This window comes from Nipponia nippon, unplaced genomic scaffold (genome assembly GCF_047370975.1).
Source record: "Nipponia nippon isolate SJK-2023a ecotype South Korea unplaced genomic scaffold, ASM4737097v1 scaffold_17, whole genome shotgun sequence".
Taxonomy (NCBI): Eukaryota; Metazoa; Chordata; class Aves; order Pelecaniformes; family Threskiornithidae; genus Nipponia; species Nipponia nippon.
The window spans coordinates 697,577-721,473 of NW_028262333.1; the positions used below are offsets into that span (position 1 = coordinate 697,577).

Consider the following 23,897-nt stretch of genomic DNA (forward strand, 5'->3'; position numbering starts at 1 on the left):
CCGGGGGTGTCCCCGCCGGCAGCAGGGGTGACAAGTTTGTCCCCCATCGCTGGTGACCCCCTGCAGCACCCAGCTCCCTCCACCCCCCTTGCGTCCCGGGGTTCCCCTCCCCCCCCGTGCATCGCCCCACACCGGGCACTGAGCACCCAGAGACCCCCCCGTGAAGGGTGAGGGTCCAGAGTGGGCCACCTCCGCCTGCCCGCTCTCTGTCCACCGGGGTTGTTGGTTTGGGCAACTTCAGTTTGGGGAAAGACGCAGAACTCATTCCCCCACCCAAACGCGCACCCCGTGAGCAAGCACGGCTCCCCTTACCGCCTCACTCCCTGCGTCACCCATGCTCTCCCCCAAACCCCCTCACATCTGCTCCCGCCTGGTGTCCCTCACATGCCCAGCCTCTGCCTGGCCACGATGCTCAAGCAACCGTCGGTGTCCCTCCCCAACAGAGACCTCAGGGGAGACCTGGGCTTGGGAGTCGTGGGGTGTGCGAGGGAGGGTCCCCCACCTGGCAGCAGGGACCCTGGGCACCCCCAGGACAATTTCTCCCGGCCTCAGGGCTGCAGCTGAGCCCTCTTCTGGGGACAGCAGGCTGTGACAGAAACGTGATTCGGTTTCACACGTACCCAGTTATCACTTGGGAAAGCAGTAATGGAAATACTGACGCGCATTAGCAACTGGCCTCCAGGGCTTCCCCCTTCGGGGCACCCTTCGCCTAGGGCAGATCGGAGGCGGCGACCCCCCTCTCGCACGCCCTGCGCCCCGCCGGGAGCCAGCCCTGCCCCGCTCGGCCCGGGCGCTGCTCCCTGCCTGGCCGGTGGCTGCTGGTTCCTCCCTTCTGGATCGAGCCCCATTTTCCCTGGTAACGCGGGGTCGCCTCTGGGGCTGTGGTCGAGGCACGGGGCGCTGGCAGGCCACTGCCGCTGCCCGCCAGGCTCCGGCTGCTTTGTGGCTGGGACTTGCAAAGCAGCCAAACGAGAGTGGGCTCAGGCAGTGACGGCTTCCAGGGCAGGCGCTAACACCACGCCACTGCTCGCTGGGTGCAGACGGGTGCTCTCTGCACACCCCGGGGCAAGGGGAGCCCACGAGGGTCCCACGGGGTGTCTGCTGCCCCTGAGCGGCATGGGCTGGAGGGGCTTCCCCGGCTCCAAGAGAGAGCACTGAGCCCTGCCTCAGTTTCCCTGGCTTTGCCGTGCAGGTAGTTGTGGGGAACAGTTAGTTACTGTCCATAAAATGCTTTGAAAATGAAAAGATGCCTGCTGTTGTGTTATTATTATTAATAATAATATCCTCCAGGCTTTATCACTGAAACTGCTGCTGAAGACGGAAGTTTCTCATAGCCACACATGGTTGAGCTTAATTTAGGGAGCCGTAGTTTATATGAGTGAAATCATTATAAATACAATTGGTTCATTTACTGCTGCACTAAAGCAGACAGGAGCAATTACCAGTGCAACGTTGCCGTCTCCACCTCAGGCCCCAGCCCTTTCCATGCCAGCACAAATCTCCCGGAGCTGGGGCTGCTCTGACGGAGAGCTCCTGCCCCGAGCGCCCTGCACCCCCTGCCAGAGGCCCCGCACGTCTCTCCTGCCTCACGCAAGAACCTGGTGACAGCTTTTTTGGGCAACAAGCTGGGCAGCCTCGGCACCCGGTGGTGGTGGTGCTGATGGCAGGGCGGGCGTTTGATCCACCTGACGGGAGACGCCAGGACAGGAGGGTTTCAGAGAGGACCAGAACAGGCAGAAGCAGAGCTGGCCCATGGCACGACCCTCGCTGTCCCCTCGGAGGAACCCTGCTGACCCAGCTCTTGCAGAGGTCCCCGTGGCTCGCTGGCCTGTTTGGGACTGCTCAGTCCCGCGGTATGCCTGAAAATTGTGCCAGACAAGCAAATAGGAAACCAGAGCACCACAGACACCAGGAAAGATGTTTGTGTGGAAATAGTCCTATTAGTTTATAAGGAAAAATAAGCAAAAGCAAATAAAAAAAAAATCCCAACAGTTTGCAGTGCAGTGAATGCTCAACGGTCCTGGGAATGGCCTTCATTCCTGGAGGCTTGCACAGGGATTCATCTGGGACTCCAGCATCAGTGATGGGGTAATCCAGGAAAGCCCCCCCGAAAAGTCCAGCAGTCAGCGGGACCGGCACCCCCGGCTCCCCCGCTCTGGCCTTGCCCCAGCTCCCGGCCGGACCGCTCCTACCGCTGCTCACGGGGGTGCCGAGACCCCGGAGCGCAGGGCTGGGTGCTCACAGCCATGGGGCAGGGCCCAACGCACGGTGGCTCAGGACGGGGTGGCATCGCAGCTTGTCCGCTCTCGGGCCTTGCTGGCCCTGGACAAACCTGAAGAGCAGCAAGAAGCTGTACAAGGGAGGAGGCGGCTTGGGCTGCTTCATTTAAGAAGGGCTTGGTTTTGGGATGGCCTGGAAACCACTGTTCCGGCACTTTGGGAGGAAATACTGGCTCTGTAGCAATACCGGAGTTGCAGGGAAAGCCAGGAGGCATCGGGGCTCAGGCTTGCACCCCTTGCCCCATGGGGCCGCACCCTGCTCCCCGTGAGGCCCCCACCACTTCCCGTCTTCGTCCCCTGCCTCAGGCTCTGCGTTTCTGATCCTGAGGGTGAGGCTGAAGGTGCCCCTCGTGCATGGCCATGGTAAAAGCAGGGAGGGCACTAAGGAGCCCATGGCGAGATTCCGCTTTCCTGCAATTGTACCCAGGGCCGTTTCCAACCCAGAAGTAAACACAGAGAGCTGAGCAGAGGGGGATGGGACACCCAACCCCACAGCCCCGCTCTCCCCCAGCCCTGGGTGCTGTGGCTGCAGCAGGGAAATCCCCCCCGAGCCCCCGTGGGGCAGCAGTGACAGACGCCAAGTGCTTCGGGGCCCCCGCGGCTTTAGCCCCTGGGAGGACCCAAGGGTCGGTACAGAAACGGAGCAGGAAAAGAAAAGGAAACAAAGAGCATAAAATGATCTGCGAGACTCCAATTCACTCTCAGGGGTGCAGAGGGCGCCTCTGCCACGTACAGCACCGAGAATCATACAGAGCTGCAATATAGAGATCTTTCTATGTATATATTTATAGGTATGTATATATTTATAGTGCACTGCATTTAAAACAGCCGGGCCTGCTTCTTCAGCTCGTTCCTCTTCCACAGGGCCAGGCGGTCAAACTCGGCGATGGTCATGCCAAAGATCTGGTAGAACTCCTCCTGGGAGAGGTGGCGCTGGGGAGAGATGGGATGCTGGGCCAGGGCTGGGGACCGCGGCCACCACCCAGGGCCAATGGCCACCACGGGGGACGTACGGCTGCAGTGGGGCGGGAGGGCACGCGAGGGAGTCTGATGGCATCCCCTGCCCAGCTGGGTGCAATGGGGTGCTACGGCCCCCAGCAGCGCTCGCTCGGGAGAGGGGGGCCACCCGGCTCCCTCCTGCTCCTGCCGAACGCGCTCATGCTGCGGGCATGGGGAACAGCTCTGCCCGCCAGCGGAGCAGCAGGACCGCCGTGACAGTGGGCTGGCACACGTGTGCCCCTGCGGAGCTGTGGAGATGCTCCTCACACATCCGCGAGCCCCTCACAGCCCCACGCTGCCTGCTGGGCTAAGGGGACACCTCGTGGGACTGAGTCCTTCTGAGCCCTGAGGAGATTGTCCCCGGTGGAAAAGGCTCTCCTCACCTCTAACCGAGTCCTGTCCACATCTTTGGGCAGCTGGTTCCTCCCCCTCGTCTTCACCAGCAGCAGCTCGTAGGGGTATATCTGCACAGGGACAGGGAGACCATGGGGTAGCTCCGGAGCCAGAAGAGGACAGTTGGGGCACACCTGGGCATGAGGCCATGGGGGCTCCAGGGGGGCTCCTCCTGCTGTGTTTAGCAGGGTTTGGGTGGCACAGCTGCCTCCAGGGCTTGGACAGGACAAGGCAGAGGGGGGACTTGCTCTCAGGGTGACCCTAATCCACCGTGAATTGCCTTGGTGGCTCTGGAATAGCCTGCTCACTCTGCAAAACCAGGAGTGACCCAGGGATGAGTGCGAGCAGGGAACCACCAGCACAACCACCCTTCTCTGTTCCTCAACCAGGAGACGATTCTGCTCGGCCAAGTGCTTGGGACCCCGGCAGGAGGGGAAGGCCTCTGTCTGAGCCCCACAGTCCCGGGACAGGGCTGTCAGGTGCGGGATGAAGGGGGATGAAGGCAGGCCATTGCAGGCAGAGGGCAAAGCTTCCTCCTGAAGGGCCTGGGGACACACGGATATGTCTCTGGGACTCCCTCTGGGTGGTACTCGCACCTCCAGCTGGCAGCCGCTCCTTGGAGCAGGAGCATCTTACCTTGTACTCTGTGGGGACAGAAGAGACAAGAGAGACATGAGCCACACTGACCCCTCTGCTGCCAGGATCCTCCCCCCGGGGCTGCGGGGACCCCTGCCCGTCTCCCCCCTTCTCCCTCCAGCCTGGGCCTCATTTTCCAGAGCTGCCTGCAGCGGGGGAAGCAGCCCCACGGCATCTGGCTCTGTGCCTACAGGGTCCCCTGCCTGTGCTGCTCCCCAGCCCCGTGGCACCTTACCTCGCATCCCCCAGTTGACGGCGTTCGTGCTGTCATAGTGGAAAAGCTCGGCACTGGGAGGCTGCGGGAGGGATACAGGGAGGGAGGAATAAGAGGGGGTCCCCTCCAGATGCTCAGCATGGCACCTCCCATGTCCCCAGGGGGGAGGCACCCACCCACCCCAAAGCAGGACCCACTCCCAACACCTGGCAGTGGGGAAACTGAGGCACGAGGAGGTGAAGTGAGAAGCCCGGGTCACACGGAGGCAGGACCAGCTCTCCCGACCCCCAGCAAGCGCTGCCCCAGGGTATGAAGCAAAGCTCTCGTGCTGGGAAGCAACACCAGCGTCCCTCTGAAACGCGCCCTGCAGGATGTTCCGGGCAGGCACCTCTGTCCTGCAGTGCCTGGACAGGGCACTTTGGTCCCCAATAAGGGTCATTTTGGATGGGCACCGACCAGCAGTGACAGCAGGGGTGCAGAGTAGGGGGGAGCAGGGCACCCTAGTCATGAAAGGGGAGCACCGGGGCTTTGAGGAGCCTGGGGAGAACGATGAAGGGTGCAGAGATGCCTGGCAGCAGCAGGGTGCAGGCAGGAGTGCTTACCCTGTGCAGCCCGTTCCTCCTGTAGGCGGGAAGGGAGGCCGACTTAGAAATGAGGGGATCTGCAAAGAAGCCAAGGTGCATAAGGGAAAATGCAGGGGTGAGCCCCACGCCCTGGGAGAGCACCCGCTGGGCCACCCTGCCCCTGTGCTCCCACCTTGCTACCCAGCTCCACATTAACCCAGCTCTGTCTCCTTCCAGCTCCAACTCATTTCCAGCCTGGCTTCATCCCGTGCTGATATTCCTCTCCCCAAAATCCCTTTCCCACGGCAGCCCTCCCGCCTCACCCTTCAGTGCAGCCCAATCTCCTCTCTGTTTCTCTGACTTGTCCCCTCCCGGCGCTGCCACCAGCTCTGCCCTGGTTCAGCTCCACCCCGACCCAGCCTTTCAAGGGCTCCTTCTTCTCTCCCCTTCTTCCCTCCCTGGTCCCAGCATCTCCTCCAGCTTGGGCTCTGGACCCCACAGCCACGGAGGACCAGCTGCAGAGGGCTGCAGGCTCACACACTCACCGCTGTCGGCCAGGTAGTGCGTCCGCGGAGCTGCAAGGAGAGCAGAGCCGGGCGTCAGGGAGGGCCGAGCGCCCCGCGCCATGCCCAGCCGCCCGGCTGCCAGCCCCGCGCGTCCTCCTCGGGGTCCCGGGAGCCCAGCGGGGCTGAGGGGCTCCCTGAGCATCTCTGAGCAGCCCCAGCTCCGTGAGGGCAGGTGTGCCATGAGGAAGGAGAGCACGGAGCGGGCAGGGGCGTCCGTCCTGCCAGGCTCCCCAACGCCCTCAGCCCCCCCGCGGCCCCGAGGGGAGAGGGGCTGGGTGCCCGGGGTGCTGTGCAGTGAGAGCAAGGAAGGGAACGCTGGGGCCAGCCAGCGGGTCTGGGGTGCCAGGAGGTCCCAGACGTGCCGTTAATGAGGAGGTACGCACGCAGCCAGCCCAAAACAGGTCAGAGCAAACCCAGCGGGGCTGTGCTGATTCCCAAGGGACCCTTCAACCACCCCGTGAGGCACCTCAGCAGGCTGCCCAGCCAGACTGCAAACACCCACCGGGAGATGCCCCATCCCAGCCGGGGCACAGGGAACAGATGGAGCCCTCCAGGGAGGAAAAGAGCCTCCCAAGTCTGACTGTGGTGCCCAGCACCTCTCCCACCACCCCTTCCCAGTCCCCTGTTCTTCCCTCTCCACCCCAGCAAACATCCCACAGGGGCTGGGGCCATGATGGGTGGGACAGACAGACAGACAGGGTTGTCCTTACAGCCGTTGAGGGAGCCCTCATAGCCAACTGTGTGCAGAGCTTCTCTGCTGCTGGCCGAGCTGCGAGGGGGGGTCCAGGGGTCTGCGTAGGAGTTGGACCGAGCCTTCATCTCCTCCCTTAGGATCAGCCTGCCGATGCCGCTCTGGATCTGGGCAAGGGGGGAAAGCTGCTTCGCACCCCTCCTTTCCCTGCCCGGCCCTCCCTGACCGCTGGCACGTTGCGGCAAGGCACAGCACCTCCCGGCATGGGCTCGGCATCTCCCATCTGCTCTCCCATCCCTGGGGATGAGGTGCTGGGGGTGGGGGGTGCCTCGGCAAGGGGGTGCGCTCCTCCCCCTTCAGACCCCGTGCTGGGGGTGGCCAAGGGGGGAGAGATGGCAGAGGGCAGCAGGGATGGTGGTGGCCTGGTCCCCAAAGCCAGCTGCCGCGGGGGCAGCTTGGCCAGGCTGCAGGCAGGGACATCACTCACCTTGTGCATCCCCCGGTCGTACCCGTCCTCCTCGCCTCCCGACGAGAACCTCCGGGCCCGGGGGGCTGCAGGGAGACACGTGGGGTGGTCAGATGGGGACGGAGATGGAGGCAGGCAGGGAGGAGACAGTCCCCAGCTGCATGGGGACAGCTGAGTCCCAAGGGCTGCTAGGATTTTGGGGTCACTTTGGCAGGTATCTCGGCCCAACCCCACCTTCAGGTCCAGATCCAACTTGGGGGGGGGGTGTCCCCTCCCAGGGAATGGCTGGGTTTGGGGGCAGGAATGGGTTTCCCTTTCCCCCAGCCCAATGGGGGCTGTTACCTTTGGGGGAGCCTTGGAAGGACCAGTACTCCGACTCGGAGTGGTAGTATGGGTCTGGGGAGTAGGCAGGGCTATACTTGGATGACTGTGCGATGTCTTCGCTGGTTTTGCTTTTTGTGGCTGCAGAGAGGTTGTCTGCAAAAGGAGCAGGCAGAGCTGTAACGAGGACCCTGAGTCCAAGTCCCCGCCGGCAGGACTTGCAAAGATCCACCCTGGGCCGAAGGCGAAGCCTCTTCCCTCCCCTCTCCCCAGTGGCCACCAGCAATTCATGTCCGGGGCAGCACGGAGCAGAGCTGGGAATAATCAGTTTTCAAGCTGCTGACACCTCCTGGAGACAAGGGTGCAGAGGCAGACGGTGGGGACGGTGACAAGCAGAGGGGTGTCGCTGACATGGCTGGGAAGGGACCCGAAGGGCTCATAGCCCACAGCACCACGACAAGCTCTGGCTCCTGCGTAGTGCTCACCCCAGCCCCAGCCCCAGCAGTGCCACCCACCTCCCCGCGCCCCTGTGCCCCAGGCTGTCCCGTCACCCGGAGGGCTGTAACCGCACAGGCGGGAGGGGATGGGGGAAGGCTCAGTCCCCGCGGGGAAAGGGCCCTCGGCGGGTTCCTGCCAGGGGAAGGCGGCAGCAGGCTGTGCAGTGGCGGGGGAGCGGAGGGGTGACCCCAGCAGCTCCGGCTCTGGCAGGGGCTCGGCCCCCCATGGCAGGGCCACACACAGAGCTCTGCTCAGGCTGGGGACTGAGCCTCGGCGGCACACGTGAGAGATCCGAGGGTGAGCCCTGCTCCTTTCCCCCAGGGGCCAGGAGACTCGCGGGGGAAGGAGCACCAAGGACAGGCTGCGTGGCAGAGCCATCCCACCACCTCCAACAGGCGCAGGGGACCCTACCAACGGCAGCTACTTACAGCAGTGGGTGCAGCCAGCGGCGGGGCGGCGGGAGTTGGGCAGGTGGGAAGGGAGAGCCCAGGGAGAGAGAGGAGACACAGTTACTGCTCGGGGGGAGCTGCTGTCCCTCTGCACGCAGAAGCAAGCAGGGACAGTGCAAGCCAGCCCCACTGAAAGACATCTAACACCCCTGTGCTTCCTCCCCACCCTCCTCAACATCCCCCAGGCCTGCTTCACCCTGGAGCATCCATCCAGGATGGGCTGTGGTATTTCTCCAGGGTTCCACCTGAAACTGCAAATTACCTTCTTCATCCCTTTCCTGAGGCCGCTCTGGCTCCCGGCATCAGCCAGCAAGGGCCACCCTCGTCCCCTCTGCCACCGCCTCGTGGCCTCGTTCCCCCTCCCACAGCCGTCCCTGTCCCCAGGGCCTCTGCCAGTCCTCGCCTCCATTCCTCGCAACAGGGATGCGGTTCAAAGCTGCCCTTTACTTGCACTGAACCCTGCACTCTGCTGCATGGAGGGGAAGCAGGAGCATCAGCCCACCAAAGCCCAGCGCCCCAACATCTCACCATGATGCCTGCTCCCATCTCCCGCCCTGCCCCTAATCGCGACTCAGCCAGCCCAAGCCCCGCGCTGGTCCCCTGCCCCGCTCCCCCGTGGAGCGGAGCCCGGGGCGCAGCCGGCAGACCATACCGTGTCGCTTATAGATGGGGGGTTTCCGGTAGATGTTACTCTCGCCGGCAGCTGGTGGCAGAAGAAAGAAAGAAAGGGAAGAAAGGAGGAAAGAAGGAAGGGGAGGTCAGCCTGGGCGTGCTGAGAGCGGACAGGGCAGAGGTCCTGCAGGAGATGCTATCCCCACGCCACATTTCCATCACGCAGCCACCTCTGGGTCCGCGCGTCCCACGGGAGTGCAGTGCCAGGCCAGGGCCAGGCAGGCTCCCGGATGGGCAGCAGGAGCGCGGTCCCGGGGCTGCCCTCGGCAGCGGTTCGCACAGAGGACATGCAGTGAGCGCCCCAGCGTCAGCATGCACCGCGGGGCGGCGGGCGCTGCCGGCCCCAGGAGGGAGCGGCACAGCCAGGAACCACCGGCCACCCCTGCCAGCCGGCAGCAATGCACCATGGCTCATGCTGGTGCGGTTTCCTGGGGGTGCCAGTGCCTGGAAGAACCACCTGCAATCTACCTGGGGGCAAAACAACATCAGCCAAAGCCTCTTTCCACAGCAGAGAGAGCAAAGAGCGAGCTGGGAGGGAAAGCAAGCTGGAGCCTGGCACTGAGAGCTACGGCCCCCGTGCAGGGGCCAGGCAGCAGAGCTGGCGGAGCAGGGAGGGGGCCATCCATAAACCACCGACCGTCAGCGGGAGGGCAGGGCAGGGCAGGCAGCGGGGCCGAACCCTGGCAGGGATGGGATTGGGAGCAGGGGGCCATGGCGGGGAGCCTCTGGGTGTCCTCATGCTGCTGTGCCGGGGCATCAGCTGCACGTTGTGGAAGGTTCCACGCTTTGGAGGAGGACAAGGGCAGCGGGAGATGCCTACAGCTCAGCAGGGTGGTCTGGGGCTCTGGCCCCCCTATGCATGCTAAAGGATGGACGGGCAGCTCTGCCTGCTTCCCTCCCCACTCTCCCCTTCTGCCCGCTCCGTCCCCGTCCCCGTGGGCTCTGCGTGGCCGGGAGCGGGTGGTGGCCCTTACCTGGTGGCCCCCTGCAATCCCTGCAGAAGGGGAGCAGGCATCTGGCAAGCCCAGAAGACTCTGGGGGGAGGGAGCGGCGGGCCCTAGGGGGAGTATAAAATAGTCATCTGTAGCGGCTGGGTGCGGAAAGGCCTCCGGCAGACACGCTTCGGCTCGTGATCCTGGGGGGGAGGCAGGGGAGGGGACAGGCTCTCCGCAGGGGACTCGTCTTTATGTGTGGGGTGGAGGAAGGTCGGGGAGGAGGAAGAAGAGGGATGTTGCAAGGATCAAGCAGACTCCAGGCGGCTCTGGGACGTCCAGGTGGTGATGGGGAGGGAGGAGGGCTCAAGCTGCAGGTCCTGTTTATGGATGGCCTCTACCAGGGGTAGATCCTGCTGCCAGCTGGCTCTAGGCAGGCGGTGGAGCTAGGCATGCGACACAGGGGGGACGGCACATGCGGGCATGCCACAGACACGGCGCTTCCCCGGGGACCGGGGTGCTCCAGAGCCTACCTGGGATGTGGAAATGCTTGGGCGCTTGGTATGAGGTTGGAGTGGAGGACCTCACATCTAACTGGCTATAGCAGGGGGAGCTGCGCCCGCTCTCGGTGCCTACGCGGTGCCGAGCAGAAGCAGCCATAAGTGACCGAGAGAGAGAACAAGAGGCAGAAGAAAACGGGTGTTAAATGCAGCGGTGTTAGAAGAGCTGGGGGCGACCCACGTGGTGGGGGTGGCGGGGACGTGCGCCAGGCCGTGGTCCAGGATGGGGCGTGATGGAGCAGAGGAAGATTTCCCGCATCGCCGGGGGAAGGCGGGATGCAGCGGAAACCCCACGTGCGGGTGCTGTTACAGGGCAGCAGGTTGCCCTGCTGCTGGTGAGAGGAAAGCTGAGCGTGCTGCAGAGGCAAAGAGTGACAGGCCCTTGGTGGTGCAGCGTTCAGGCAGCTTGGGGAATGTGGGACCTCCGGAATTACTGACCTCAGACTTTCCCAGTCGTTCCTCCCTGTCTCCGAAGGACAGGAGACATGGCACAGACACACTCTGCTTCCCCCCCAGCGCACTCCAGGGTGTGCATGTGTGTGTGCACTCTCATGCACGCTCACGCACGCCCCTTCCAGAGCCACCAAGCCAGCTGAGGGGTGTTCACTGGACCTGGGGGTCATCTCTCTCCCCACCCCATCCCCCATGAGCCCCAGGACAAAGACCCCATGGCCTCTCCTCACTGCTCACAAGACAAGAGTCAGGGGACCCGGACGATGCACACAGCAGAGCTGGTCACTGCCCCACAGCTCCAGCTGCTGTCAGCCCCCCACGGCCCCCCCCCAGGCCTCCTGCCTGCTTGCCAGAGGAGGGACCACTGAGGTCCCCTGGGAGAAACAGGGGACAGTTTGCTGATCCCTGCTCCACTTGGGAGTCTGAGCTTAGCCCAGCCTGGGGTTGCAGCTGAAATCCTCACCTGAGCGGTAGAAATGGTGGGGGGACCTCGGGATGGTGGGGGACATGCCCTGGCGGCCATAGGTGGGGGAGTCAATGTAGCCAGGGCTGGAGGCTCGCCTCTGCCGTGTGTCAAAGCTCTCGTAGATGTCCTGGGGATGGGGAAAGGCGTGGAGAGAAGCGGGGTTAGGGCTGGCAGGACGAGGGCCAAGGCAGGTCAGGGCCTCGGCAGCCCTGCGGGGAGGTGTCCCACGGACGGGGGTCCCTGTGCTTGTGGCAGCCCGGGAGGGTGCACGCTCTGCGGCGTGACATGCCGGGCAGCGTGCGCGTCCTCTGTGGCTGGAGGGGGTCCCCAGGAGGCTGCTCTGCCTCCCTGCTGCCAAAGCGCAGGCAGCAAAGCCCAGGGTTTGGGACCAGGTGACAGTGTCTGGCCAGAGGCTTTCACCCCCTTGCCTGGAGATCGTCCCCTTCCCTTGAGCTTGTTCCCAATTGCTGGTGTCCCCCTCCACGGGGCAGAAGCTGCACCCTGGCTCCACTCTGCCAGGGAAGGCTTGACCGCTGCTCTCCCCAGGGCCTGAAGGACAGGACCCTCCTGGACAGGGTCCCCCATCTCCCCCCACCTCGGGGCAGCACCCAGGCAGGGGGGACATTCAGCAGAGCCCCAGCGGTCCCTGGGCAGAAGGATGCCCTGCAGCGGTGGCAGGTTACAGACCCCCGGTGCCCACTGGGGCATTACCTGCGAGTACGGGGAGAGGGTCCCCAGGGACTGGAGGCAGCAGGAGGCAAAGGGGAGAGAGAGAGAGAGAGAGACAGCACATGGTTAAGGGCAGCAGTGACAGACTGGGGTCCCACAGCAGCTCGTTTTCCCCATGTTACAGCCTCATCCCAGCTGCCGGGCAGCGAGGGCGGCTGGTGGCACAGTCGGAGCCGAACTGTGGCAGGAGGCTGGGCAGGGAGCCCCTGGCCAGGAGGGGAGCTGGCGTGAGGATGGCACCTCCTGAATCGGCAGCCTGAACCTCTTCTCAGACACCTCGGTGGAGCGGCTGCAAGGGGGGAAGGCGGCTGCTGGCCACGGCCATGCTGCCTGCACCATTGCCGGGTGGGCTGGAGGAAACCAGGCTTGTGACAAGCCTTGGGACTGGAGCTGTAAGAGAAGCTGCCACTGGCCATTACAAAGTCCTCTTCCAGGACCACCTCAGGTCCCCCATCTCTGCGTGAGCTGCTCAGACCCTCTTCTTCCATGGACTTACTGAAATCATCCAGCAGGCCCAGCCTGCCTGGGGGAGCGGGGCAGGGCAGTCCCATGCCACGTGCTGCTTGGGCATCATCTCAGCACATGCTCGCAAAAATGCCCTGACCAAGCCCCCTTCCCCTGGCTGCGGGGCCAGCACCCAAGAGGGGCAGCCCTGCTGTGCTGCAGAGACGCCATGCTGGGGCTGGGTGGCCAGGAGGATTGCCGGGCTGGGTGGCCAGGAGGATTGCCTGCCGGGGGCCAGGCTTTGGGCTGAGCCTGCTGGCCATCTGTCCCTCCACCCCAGAGGCTGAGATGGGTGAGCTCCCTGCCACGTCTCTCCCGAGGGTGACGGCTCCTCGCATGCAGCACTCTGTCCCTGCACGTCGGGTCTGTGGCACAGCGTGGGCAGGGCGCTGCCATCAGCTGATAAGGTCACTGGTTTCTTTCTTGCTCTACAGCAGCAGCAACAAGGTTTCCCTTCCAGCCCAGGCCCTCTTCCCAGCGATGGGGAGCCTTCGGGAGAGGTCTTACCCCCACTCCTGCCTCCCTGCAGTATTCCCACGGGAGTGAGTGAACCCACATGCAGTTTTCCCCATTGCCCCAAATCGGGCTGCAGCTCCCTGCGCAGCCCGGCGTTGGGCATATCGAGACTCAGTACCTCCCCATAGCTATATCTCTCCAGCGTCTCATCCGACGTGTATCTGTGATAGGGCTCGTAGGAAATGAGGTCAGGACGCTGCACTTCATAGATGGCTTTAATCTTGGGAAGAGCTGCCAGGTCTTTGTAATTAAGGATCTCATTATCCACTTTAGCCTAGGGAGAGGGAGAGACAGAGACAGAGAGACGGAAAGGAAGAGGAGGAGAGAAGGAAGAGGCAGCTGGAGCGCCCAGTGTGGAGCCAGCACAGAGCAGACAGAGCCCACCGTCACCCCAGCAGCAGCAGAAGTAAGAGGCGATGCCGAAGAGGCAGCAGCAGGAAGGGGCAGAGGAGCTGGGAGCGTGGGACTGTGCCCCCCGAGCACTCCTGGTCTGTGCCAACAGCACTGGTGGCACGGCATGCCGCTGGGGCGAGGGGGCACAGCTTGTCTGTGCTGTCCCCAAATGCTGGGCTTGTCCCTGGGGGATGCCTCACACTGCAGAGCAGCACCGGGAACTGCTGCTCCCTTCCCTGGGGCCGGAGCATCCGTCCTGCCCTGCATGGACGAGGGGCAGAGCTGTACTTACGCAGATGACACGGTTCGGGGAGCCAATGCTGGAACCGGGGGGTGAGATGGAGGTTTCTGATGTCCTTCTGTGCTGCGGAGGCAGAAAAGCAGAGGACAGGTGAGAGCACAGCGAGGAGGGACCCCTGAGTGGGCACAGTGCTGGGCGCAGCAAGCAAATCGTTGGTTTTGGGGCTGAATTTCACTCAAGGTCCAGTTCCTTTGCCCTTTCATCTGCTTGCTGCTGGTGCCCACGGCTGTTGCAGGCTGCCCTGCCATCCAGCTTTGCGCCCTGGCCTCTCTTGGGGCCAGATCCGGAGTCAGGCGAGCGGCCTGGCAAGACCCAGCGGGCAGCTGTCCCCACGGCCCGCCGGGCGCAGAGAGGGAGCAACAGCTCCAGGGGTGCGGGGGCTGGTGCGGGGACTGCTGTGCCCCCTCCCCGGCTGTGGCGCGGGCGGGTGCCAGCCAGGAGGCAGGTCCCCACTAACAGCCTCGGCCACGGCCACCCGCCATCCTCTGGGCAGCGGGGACAGAGTCCCTGCCAGCCCCAGGACACCACCCTGGGCTTGGACACTGCCACAACAGTTCCCCTCCAGCAGGGACTCGGGGGCGACATCACCCAGGACATGCCACCTCTCGGAGGTGCCCCTCACCCTGCTGCCTACCTTTAGCTTCTTCTCTGCTCTGGCTGCCTGCTTGCAGATGGGGTGCCACACTTCAGAGCCTGCAACGCAGCCAAGGGAAAGTGTTTCAGCTCCACGCACAGCCCACCCCCGCTCGTAGGGTGTCCAGCTCCCCCTGCCATGGGGGAGTCCCATCCTGCCCCCGCTGCCTCCAGCGCTGACCCGCAGCCCGCAGTCCCCCGGGGGGACGTGGCAGTGCTCTCCCCAGCAGCAGCTCCACTGAGCAACCGGTGTTACAGGAGTGCAGCCCCTGTGTGCCGGCGGGCAGCTCCTGGGGGCCCTGCAGGGGCAGGAGGTAGGAACCGGAGTCTCTCCATGGGGAGCAGAGCAGGAGGGAGGCGGTGAGCCCCAAGGATGCGGAGGGGGGGTCACCTGCTGGGTCCCACCGCCTTTCCTGGGTGCCTTCTCCACTACAGCATGGCCACAGGCACGTGCCCGCTGGGAAGGCAGGGCAGTGGGGACTGGGTGTCTGTACTAAGAAACTAAATGGCTCCCAAGCACCAAGATGTAGTGGCCAACACTACTAAATTGTGACAGCAAAGCCAGGTGTGTTTTTGGTGCAGCCCAACCAGCGCTCAGCCGGGCAGCTCCGGCTGGTTACACTTGGGGTCACACCACGCCCGGGGCACCCACAGCCCCTTGCACACTCTCTGGGCTGGAACCAGCAAAGCCGCTGAGCTTCGCCCAGGCGTGCCCCGGGATGGGTGCTGAGCACAACCATCCTGCTGCCTGCGCCAGGGCCTTGCTGGGACCCCCGCTCCAGCTCTCTCAGTGCACAGTTCCCACCTTGCCAACCACGGGGTCATTAGTGACTCAGGGTGACAGGCAAGCACAGGTTACTAAGAGAAAACAAACCCTCCCTCTGCTCTGGAAATAGCCCCTAAGGCAGCTCCAGGCAGGGGTGAACTCCTTGCCAAACCCAAACCATCTGGCTGTGCCAAGCGAAAGCCTTACCCCTCCAGTGCTGCTCACGGCATAACCTGGACGGGGGGAGTTGGGGGCGGCGGGGAAGGTGTCCTGGGCCACCTCCCCTGGGGCTGGGGAGAGCATGGAGCCGGTCACCCTGCACCCATCCCAGCCTCCATTCGCTGGGTGCAGGCCAGGGACGCATCCAGGCGTGCCTGGCAGCACTCCCCAGCTGTGCCAGGAGACCCATGGGGAGCAAAAAGCTGCCAATGAGGAACAAAGCGTCCTCCAGCTGAGCAGCAGGGAGGGTTTCATGGAGAGAAATGATTGCTGCACGGCCCAGGAAGAGTGCAAGGGCTGGCGAGCAGTGGAGAGGGGTCTCTGGCATTGCTGGTGGGCACTGGGACTCTGCTGTGCAGGGAGACCCTTTTGGCTTTGTTCGCCATAAGGACCTGAGCCCCGAGTGCCCCCGCAGCCAGCATGCCTCCACACAGCCACGCTGGTGTGCCCCGCTCGGGTCCGTGCCCCAACGTGGGGCAGGGGAGCCCCTCCTCGCCGCAGCGGATCCCTACCTGTGAGGTACATCTCCTCTCCTTCCGTGAACATCTGGTGGCAGCGGACACATCTGGCGCAGGTGGGGTGGTAGTGCTTCCCTCCTGCCTGCACGGGCGAGCAGACAAGAGGGGCCCCTGAGCAAGGCAGGACATGGCGACCTGCTCGCTCCCCCGGCCGCCCTCTCTGCTGCAGGCAATGACGAGGTGAATGTGGCCAACCTGCTCAGAGTGGCCTCGGAGACCACTGCAGCGTACAGAGAAAACCAGAGACAGCTTCATCGCTAATGCTTCTGCAGGACTATGAGCCGGACTGGGACCCTTCTGCTCTCCTTGAACTGTCCAACACACGGGAAAGCAGAGCCAGGAGATGCCAAACAAGGTACCCCTATAAACCTCACCCCTAACAAATTGTCCTTGGACTCTGGAAATAACTGTGGCCCCCTGCAGTAACGCTCAGCCCAGCAGCCATGCTTTGCACCAGCTCCTTCCCTCTACAGATGTGAACAGGAACAGCCAGTTTGGCCCCGGACATCACAGCAGGGAAGCAGTAAAGGGAGAAGGGCCCCAAAGATAAACGTCGCAAAGCACAGGCTTCCTCTCGCTGAGGATCCCCGCTGGCTACCATTGCCAGCCCTGCTCCCTCTCCCTAAAGAAACTTTTCTCCTTCTGTGAAGCCGTGCCCAAACTTCAGTTAGCGACATGCTATTTCCCAGCTGAGCAGCAGCTGAGCTGCTCCCTTTGCTCTTTGACAGGGATAATAGCTTTAATTGGTAGTTTGTTTCCACTCAACGTGTCTGCTAACATTTCAATTACAGGCTCGTTTTCTGGGCCGGGAGCTGGGAGGCAGGAGCTGGCTGGGGGCAGGAGCCTGGGCTGCGCTGTTAGAGCTCGACCCCAGCGGACGCTTTTCTCCCAGAACAGTCCGAGAGCAGAGGAAGGATGGTTTAAGGCAGCAGAAGGAAGACCAGGCTCTGGCTGACAAAGGGGAGGGTTACGACAGAGGGGGCTGGAGCCGGTTTGAAACAGGGAGGATCAACAGGAAAACCTGCTGCGAGGATAACTGACAATCTGCCAGTTGATTGCCCATAAAAATCAACCTGGAACTCGACGTCCTTGGGGTGCAGATGGCAGCCAGTGGCTTTTTCCCTCCAGTTTATGCCAAAAATGAGCGGAAGGTTTTAGGGCAGGCAGGGGAGATGAGTGGGAGAGTTTGTACCCCTCTTCCTTCCGCTGCAGCGCACCTCAGCCCAGGGAGGGGACAGCCCTGCGCCCCAGGCACAGCTCATGCCTGCTGGCAGCGGCACAACGTGCTCCTGGGCTGGCCCAAGTGAGCCCACGGCCCAAACATCCCCAGTTCACACCCAAAAGCTTGACAACGTGGCAGGGAAGTCCCCGGTGGGAGGGCTGCAGACTCAGACACACCGTGAACACAGGCGAGCGGCAAGGAAGGCCCCAGTCCCAGTCCCGCAGGCTCTCCGGTGGGACGGGAGGTCCCTGCGGCAGCCCCAGCAAGCAGCGGCCCTGAGCCCCGGCCCCCCCGCAGCGCTCCATGGCAAGGGCTTGCGTTGAAAGCTTTGCCAGCCTGAGCAAACGCCCCAGCTGGTTCCAGGCTATGCAGATCCTAAACCAATTCTACCCCTAAAAGCCTTGTCTAGAACCCCCTGGCGTCATCGACATCGTGCCAGTGGGCTCATTGAGTCTCACGCCCATTGCTCCAGGGAGGTGACCCAACAGCCCCGCCAAGGCAGAGGCTCCCTAAGGATGGCCAGTTCCTCCTGCTCTGCCCAAGCCCCTGTGCACAAAGCCCTGCCTGGGCAGCTGCCCGCCGCAGCACCGTGCCAGCACCCACCAGCCAGCACTGCGCACGCACGACAGGCACGCTGAGCTGTGTCAATCGGAGGAGACGGCTGTAAACACAAGGAAAAGAGATGAAAAACAACTCAGCCTACGCCCAGCTCCTAAACACTTGGGGCTACCGTGCCTGCAGTTCCCCTCACTTGTATTTCCAGCTGGCTAGAGACAGCTAATGGTGGGGACGTGGGGCCCTGATGTGCTGCCTCCCCCAGTCCTCTGAATCTGGGATGGGTTTGGTGCTCTCGGACCCTCTTAGTACCCCCAATGGCTTGGTGTGCTGACAGTAAGGGGAAAAAAAAAAAAATCTCTTCCTATCTAGACTGTGGCTGCTGGCACAGGTCAGGCCATCCTGGAAGGGGACGCTTGGCAGATCTGGGGGCGCAGACGTGGCGAGGCTGGCTGCTCCCCGGGGGCACGTATCAGCTCAGTCCCGACTTTCATTTCAACGCAGACCTTCTCCAAAAACACCCAACTCCTCAACGCCACCGCTCCCCCTTGAGGAGCGACTCTCCAAACTGCGCACACACCTCGCTCCTTTGACATTGGTTAAAATTACAGCTCGTAAAAGGCTGGTAGAGGCTGCGAGGGAAGAGACCTGCTCATTATCACTTGCAGTCCCTTAAAGACTCATTAATCATCCAAGCCTGGCTGCACAGCTCGGAGCGGTTGGGAAAGCCTGGAGGCTGCCGGGATAGCACAAGAAAGCTCCTTAAGGCCTAAAATTATTTAAAGGCGCCCTTTCCATTTCGCGCTCTGCTGGAGAAGACAATTAAAGCCTCTGGTTTTACAGGAGATCATTCAATACTGCGAGCAGCCACGTACCCAGGGAGGGTGTGGAGCCCAGGCTGAGCCCTGGCCGCGAGGAGGCAAGGGGTGCTCCGATGTCCTTGCCTGGCACAGCCCCCCCTGTGCTCCTCTCAGCACCGTGACAGTGCCTGCGAGGAGGTGGCACCTCAGCTCTGCCCACGGGAACCCCGGCGCCGAGGCCCATCATTACTTCCAGCCTGCCGGACTCTCGTTGTGCAAGGAGGGCTCCCATGCCCAGCGCGGGTGCGGCAGGCAAGGTGCTACTGCAAGAGGATGGGCGTTCGGAGCATCTCGTGGAATTCAGGCAGCACCTTCCCACGGCCCGGCAGAGCTGGCCGGCCACGCCGGCCAGGGAGCGCTGACGCTGGGAGCAGAGCCTGGAACGGAGGGCACAGGGAAGAGGCGGAGGACAAAGCGGGAGGGAATGCAGAGCTAATGCTGGGAGAACAGCTGGGGGAGATGGAGGGGAGGGAGAGCGGGGAAGGCTGCCCCTTGCCACCGCCCCGGGGCCGTCTCCAGCTTGCAGGCAGGCTGCCACCACCTGCACGCCTGTCATGCCTGGCAGAGCTGCTCTCTGTCCGTCCCCTCAGACACGCAGCAGCGGGAACGTCCTACGCTCATCCTGACTTCGCTGTGGTTGCGCCAAGTGAGGAAAACCCTGAGAGCGGTGCAGTGAGGAGGCAGCAGTTCCCGAGGGTGCTGGCCAGGTTGGCAGCACAGCCTCCGACCTCGGGGCAGGGGTCCCAGGTCCCCTCTGGCTTCTCTCACTCACCCTCAGGCTGAGCATCCCACACCATGCAACGCCCAGCCTGTTTGCCCTGCAGGGGTGGCTGAGGATGCTCCTGTCCTGGCAGGGGGTTATTGGGGACCAGACTGCCCAGGGGAGCCCAGCAGGGATTCGTCCTCAGGGGACCCTCTGGCTTCACCCTGCTCTGCTCGGATGTTTGCTAATCAAGTGGCCCCGCGATGGGCAGCTGGCCCACGGCAGCCACTGCAGCGCTGAGCTCACACTCACAGCAGCCAGCGCCAGGACTGCTGCCGAAGCCTGGAGTCAGCAGAAAGCCTTCCCAGGCAGAGGCAGCTCCCTGAAGAGGGGGAAGATGCCAGAAGACTCCTGGCATCCAGCTCCAGGAGAGGTTCCCTGGCCAGGCTGGGTGCTTTCAGGCCAGCCCAGCCAGCAGGTGACCATTTCTTGGTAGGCTGTGAGTGAAAGAGGCTGGAGATGCCCTGGAACAGCCCTCAGCAGGCTGGAGACCTACACAGCCGCTGCCGCTCCAGCCCACAGCGCCTGCGGTCTGGCTCGCTGTGGAGCCACAGGACCTCTGATTTTGGGATACAGCTTCCTATCGCTGCTGTCTGGAGATGGCAGAGGTGTGGGTGCCAATGCCACCCACATCTTCCCTTCCCATGAAGGGAAGGTCTCAGGAGTGCCTGAGCACACTGTCAGCATTGCTGCCTGTCTACACCACCACAGCCCAGCCCCACAGCATCACCAGGGGGTCTAAAAATCACAACAGGTCTCATTCTGACATCTTTCTGCCTCCTGAGCCTTTAGTTTACCCCCAGACCATTATTTCCAGCTTTTTCTTTTCCCCTGCAGATGTTGGGGTAGAAACGGAAAGCATGACAGGACACCTCACCTCCAGGAGCACGGACCGCAGGAAGGACCTGACTGCCCGGCTGCCGGGAGGACCAGCCCTGACGGACCTCTCTGTCCCTCCCCAACAGCAAACCCCACTCCCCCACCTCTGCTGGCTGTGCAGCTCCACCATCGCCCAAAACATCCTCCACTGCTACCTGCATCCATACCTTGCTGTGGGATCCCCATGGGATCCCTGCATCCCTCGGTAGCTCTGCCAGAGCAGCTCCTGCTGGCCACCAAGCTGATGAGCACAGCCCCCTCTGGATTTAGCCCAGAGCAGGGGACCCGCTGCTCCGGTGGCTGTCCTGCAAAGGGGTGTGCCGTGGGGACGGCTGCCTGCGGGCAGGGTGCTGCAGCCCCTCGCCCAGGCTCCGCAGCAGGCGGCTGTGCTGGATGCGTTTCCAAGGCAACAGGCAGGCTGCCTGCACAGGGATGCGCTCGGAAGGCAGCTGGGGCGAGTATGGTGGGGATGCTCCAGAGCCGGGCATGGCAGCAGCTGGTTAAGGCTAGCGTCCCCACATCTTGGGCTCTGGACACGTCCCAGCACACCCAGGCCACCGCGTGCTCTGGCTGCTTCTGGAGCTCCAGTACCCAAGCCTCCTCTCCAAAGGTCTGCAGGGTGGCGTTGCTCCTTCCCCACTCCCTCCCTCCAGAGCGGGGGGTTCAGAGAAGGCGGTCAGACTGTCTTCACTCACCCACCACAGGAAGAGCCGTGGCCCCGAGAGACCCGAGAGGGTGGCATGACAATGGTGCAGGATGATGAAACTCCCACGCCTCCCCAAGGCATGCACCTCGGGGCGGGACGCACATGGTCCCTATTACAGACCGGGACGGGGTGGCCACAGCCCCAGGACTCACCTCCAGGACCCTGCCGCTGATGTACCGGTCACAGGTCTCGCACTTGATGCCGAACTGGGCATGGTAGTCGGACTCGCAATATGGGACGCCATCCCTTTGGGAGAGGGAGGAGAAGGGGGTGAGCAGGGGGTGAGCCAGGCTGGGCACCCCCTCGCTGCAGCCCCAGCCCCGGGGGTGCAGCCCAGCAATGGCCGGCACGGCCAAGCCTGCCGCCACCACGGCAGCACTCACTTGCTGATGTACTCGCCGGTGAGGATGATCCCGCACGTTTGGCACTTGAAGCAGCTGACGTGCCACTGCTTCTCCAGGGCCAGGAGGGACTGGCCTTGCTTGATCTCCTCCTTGCAGCCTGCGCAGTCTGGGGGGACAGAAGATGGGGGGAGCACATGGGACCACCGCAGCTCCGCGGCAGGGGCTCGGCAGAGTGGCAGGGACACACGCATCTGCTGGCCCATGTCGAGGCCCCCGCGCTGTTTAAGCCGGTGCACCCCTCGCACTCAGAGGAAGCCCTGCCCCAAAGGGGATGCTGCTGTTATAAAAACCCTGCTCCTGAGACCACTCCAGGGGCAGCCCCTTCGGGATCATTTATGGGGAATAATTTCTTTACAGGAATACGCCACCTCTGCTTGTTCCCAGCAAAGGAGACAGGAGGAAAGCCTCCTGCTGGAGCTGGGACCTCTGAGGAACCGCTGGCACCCAGCCACGCTGGCCAAGCACCCACCACAGCCAGAGCCGCGTCTCCCTGCCGGGTGGTGAGCTCAAACCCGGGCAAGTGCATGGGCTGGGGGGGCCGTGCTGCCCTGGCAGGTCCCTGGGGGCTCCCCTCTGGGGCGGGAGCGGTGGGAAGTGTCCGGCAGCGAGCGCAGCAGAGGAAGGGCTGTGCTCTCCGGCAGCCGCGTCCGGCCCCGCTGCAGTATTTACGAGACTCCCTTCCTTCCCCGCTTCCCCTGGCTCTCGTCAAGGCTGGGAGCAGGAAGCACATGGGCCTCGGACCCCTGACCTTGACTCCTCCTTGTCCTCTCCTCCCCCTGGGCAGCAGGTTTGCCTGGATGGGGTTTCTCCTTAACTCCCTCCCTGCCGCGGCACCACAGAGGTGCAGCAGCACCGCGCAGGCAGGCTTTTCCACTGAGCCCATTCCCTCTGTCACACAAGTGCTGCTGTTTTATTTGTTGCTGGCAGGGCTGGGGCTGCAGGGAGAGGCTCAGCATCCTTCTTCTAGGGATGTCCTCCCCGCAGAGTGCACCAGTGTGGGCTCCAGCAGGCAAACCTCCCCTGCCACCCTGTCTGGGTGGCACTGCCGGGGCACCTGTGCCGCAAGGGGCACATGCGGGCAGCAGGCTTCATCTGGCTGCTGCCTGCAGCTGCCTATGAATAAAGCATGGTGCCCTCAGGTAACCCCGCTCTGCAGCCAGGGAGGAGCGCTGGTGGGAAGGGGGAGGAAGGCAGGCAAGGGCAGAGCGTGTGGCTGCCCTTCCCCTGCCCGCTGCCCTGGCCCTGCTATGGGAGACAGCGGGGTGCTGGGGGCTGGCCGCAGCCTGGCTCTGGCAGCTCGGGGTCCTGATGGAGTGAGATGGGGAAACCCCGTCCTCGGGCTGGGACTCATTCAAACCCTGCCACATCCTCCAGCTGCACCAAGGCCATGGTGAGAGCTGGGGGGAGGCAGCTTGGGGAGCTCCCAGGGACCTTTCAGCACCAATTCACAACTCAATCCAAAGAGCCACCACCAGTGCCACCACAGTGACCAGATGACAAGGACCATGGGTGACACCACAGTGCTGGGTCCGGCCCTGGCTGCAGGGCTCAGCTCCAGGCACGGATGCTCCAAGCCTTGCTGAGCCATAGCCACAAGGACCCCCGCCCGGCCTCGCCACGTGGCTGACGTGGCAGTGTTTGGGCACCACGGCGTGGCACAGCTCCTGGCTCTCCCTGCCTTCTGCCACCTGCCCATGCACCGCGCTGAGACAGCTCCCCTGGGACCTGACAGCAGCAAACACGGGGCATATGGGAGACAGCGAAGCATGGTTGTTAACGCTGCAGTCCCCTTGCTCTGGACATGGGCTGAAGTGAGCCCTGCCTGCAGCAGCTCCATGCCCCAGGGATGCTCTGCCAGCCCCCAAGCACAGCACCCACGGGATGCTCCGCAGTGGCCTGGGGCAGAGAGCCAGCAGCAAGGCAAGACTGGGCGAGCAAAGCTCCATGAGAGGGGAATAGCATGAAGAGAGGGTATCCCAAGGAACAACCTGGGGTCAAAATCAAGGCCAAATCCACCCAAAAGAGCCTGTCCTGAGTTTTAACTTAGGTTCATCAGCACAAGGGGGTGAGTGCAAGAAGCCTTTTCAGTGCTTGTAGAGGCAGCGAGTAATGCCAGCGTTGGGAAAGCCAGGCGAGCGGTCCCAGGGCTGGCACTCGGACAGAGACGTTGGTGCAGTGGGGCATGAAGCAACGTTTGGGCACTGCCTCCGAGCAAACCCAGCTCCAAAACCTCCCCACCGCCCCAGACATCACCCGCTGGGGTGGCAGCACCCACCCAGGTCACAAACAGGCCAAGGGAGTTTCCGAAACCAGCGGTGACCTGCAATGCCGGGTGGAGCCATGGGACTATCCTGTTCCTCCTCCAAAACCTCTGCAAACGCCCGTGGCTCCGTGCAGCGCTGCACGCTGGCCCCAAAGCCCGTCCAGTCAGCTCCCCGAGCACTGCTCCAGGGACAGGCGGTCCCTCTCCTTGCAGCCGTCACATAACACAAGAGCAGTCAACTTACGGCTGGGCCCGTGGATCTTGATAGGTTTGGTGCTGATGAGAGAATGGGAGCAGTTTTGGCAGACGCAGTCCTTCCCGCTGAATGTGACTTTGTCTCCGATGGGGAACGGCTTCCTGCAGCCAAAGAAAAGGTGGGGAGCTGTGAGCCGCTCGCCCCTCTCCACGCAGCGCATGGGGCCGCCCGTGAGCTCCTTCCCCAGGGGCCAGCAGGACCCGCGGTGCTGGGGAGTGGAGGGGCTGCAGGTGAGGGCTGCAAGGGGAGGCA

General features: G+C 63.2%; 1 protein-coding gene across 1 annotated transcript in view; it reads right to left on the reverse strand.

Annotated features, from left to right (window-relative positions):
• Nucleotides 1–2,950: 2,950 nt before the first annotated feature.
• Nucleotides 2,951–23,897, reverse strand: part of ABLIM3 (actin binding LIM protein family member 3) — a 56,555-nt gene continuing 35,608 nt past the window's right edge. The window contains exons 4-22 of the mRNA XM_087753737.1: nucleotides 23,634–23,746; nucleotides 21,106–21,232; nucleotides 20,875–20,968; nucleotides 15,732–15,819; nucleotides 14,236–14,294; nucleotides 13,593–13,664; nucleotides 13,026–13,181; nucleotides 11,870–11,899; nucleotides 11,156–11,285; nucleotides 8,728–8,778; nucleotides 7,150–7,284; nucleotides 6,829–6,893; nucleotides 6,361–6,508; nucleotides 5,630–5,659; nucleotides 5,124–5,182; nucleotides 4,543–4,603; nucleotides 4,308–4,315; nucleotides 3,662–3,742; nucleotides 2,951–3,212 (exon numbers count right to left, since the gene is read on the reverse strand). Coding sequence (XP_087609863.1) covers nucleotides 3,099–3,212; nucleotides 3,662–3,742; nucleotides 4,308–4,315; nucleotides 4,543–4,603; nucleotides 5,124–5,182; nucleotides 5,630–5,659; nucleotides 6,361–6,508; nucleotides 6,829–6,893; nucleotides 7,150–7,284; nucleotides 8,728–8,778; nucleotides 11,156–11,285; nucleotides 11,870–11,899; nucleotides 13,026–13,181; nucleotides 13,593–13,664; nucleotides 14,236–14,294; nucleotides 15,732–15,819; nucleotides 20,875–20,968; nucleotides 21,106–21,232; nucleotides 23,634–23,746 — 1,621 coding nt within the window. The 3' untranslated portion in view covers nucleotides 2,951–3,098. The remainder of the gene's footprint in view (nucleotides 3,213–3,661; nucleotides 3,743–4,307; nucleotides 4,316–4,542; nucleotides 4,604–5,123; nucleotides 5,183–5,629; nucleotides 5,660–6,360; nucleotides 6,509–6,828; nucleotides 6,894–7,149; nucleotides 7,285–8,727; nucleotides 8,779–11,155; nucleotides 11,286–11,869; nucleotides 11,900–13,025; nucleotides 13,182–13,592; nucleotides 13,665–14,235; nucleotides 14,295–15,731; nucleotides 15,820–20,874; nucleotides 20,969–21,105; nucleotides 21,233–23,633; nucleotides 23,747–23,897) is intronic.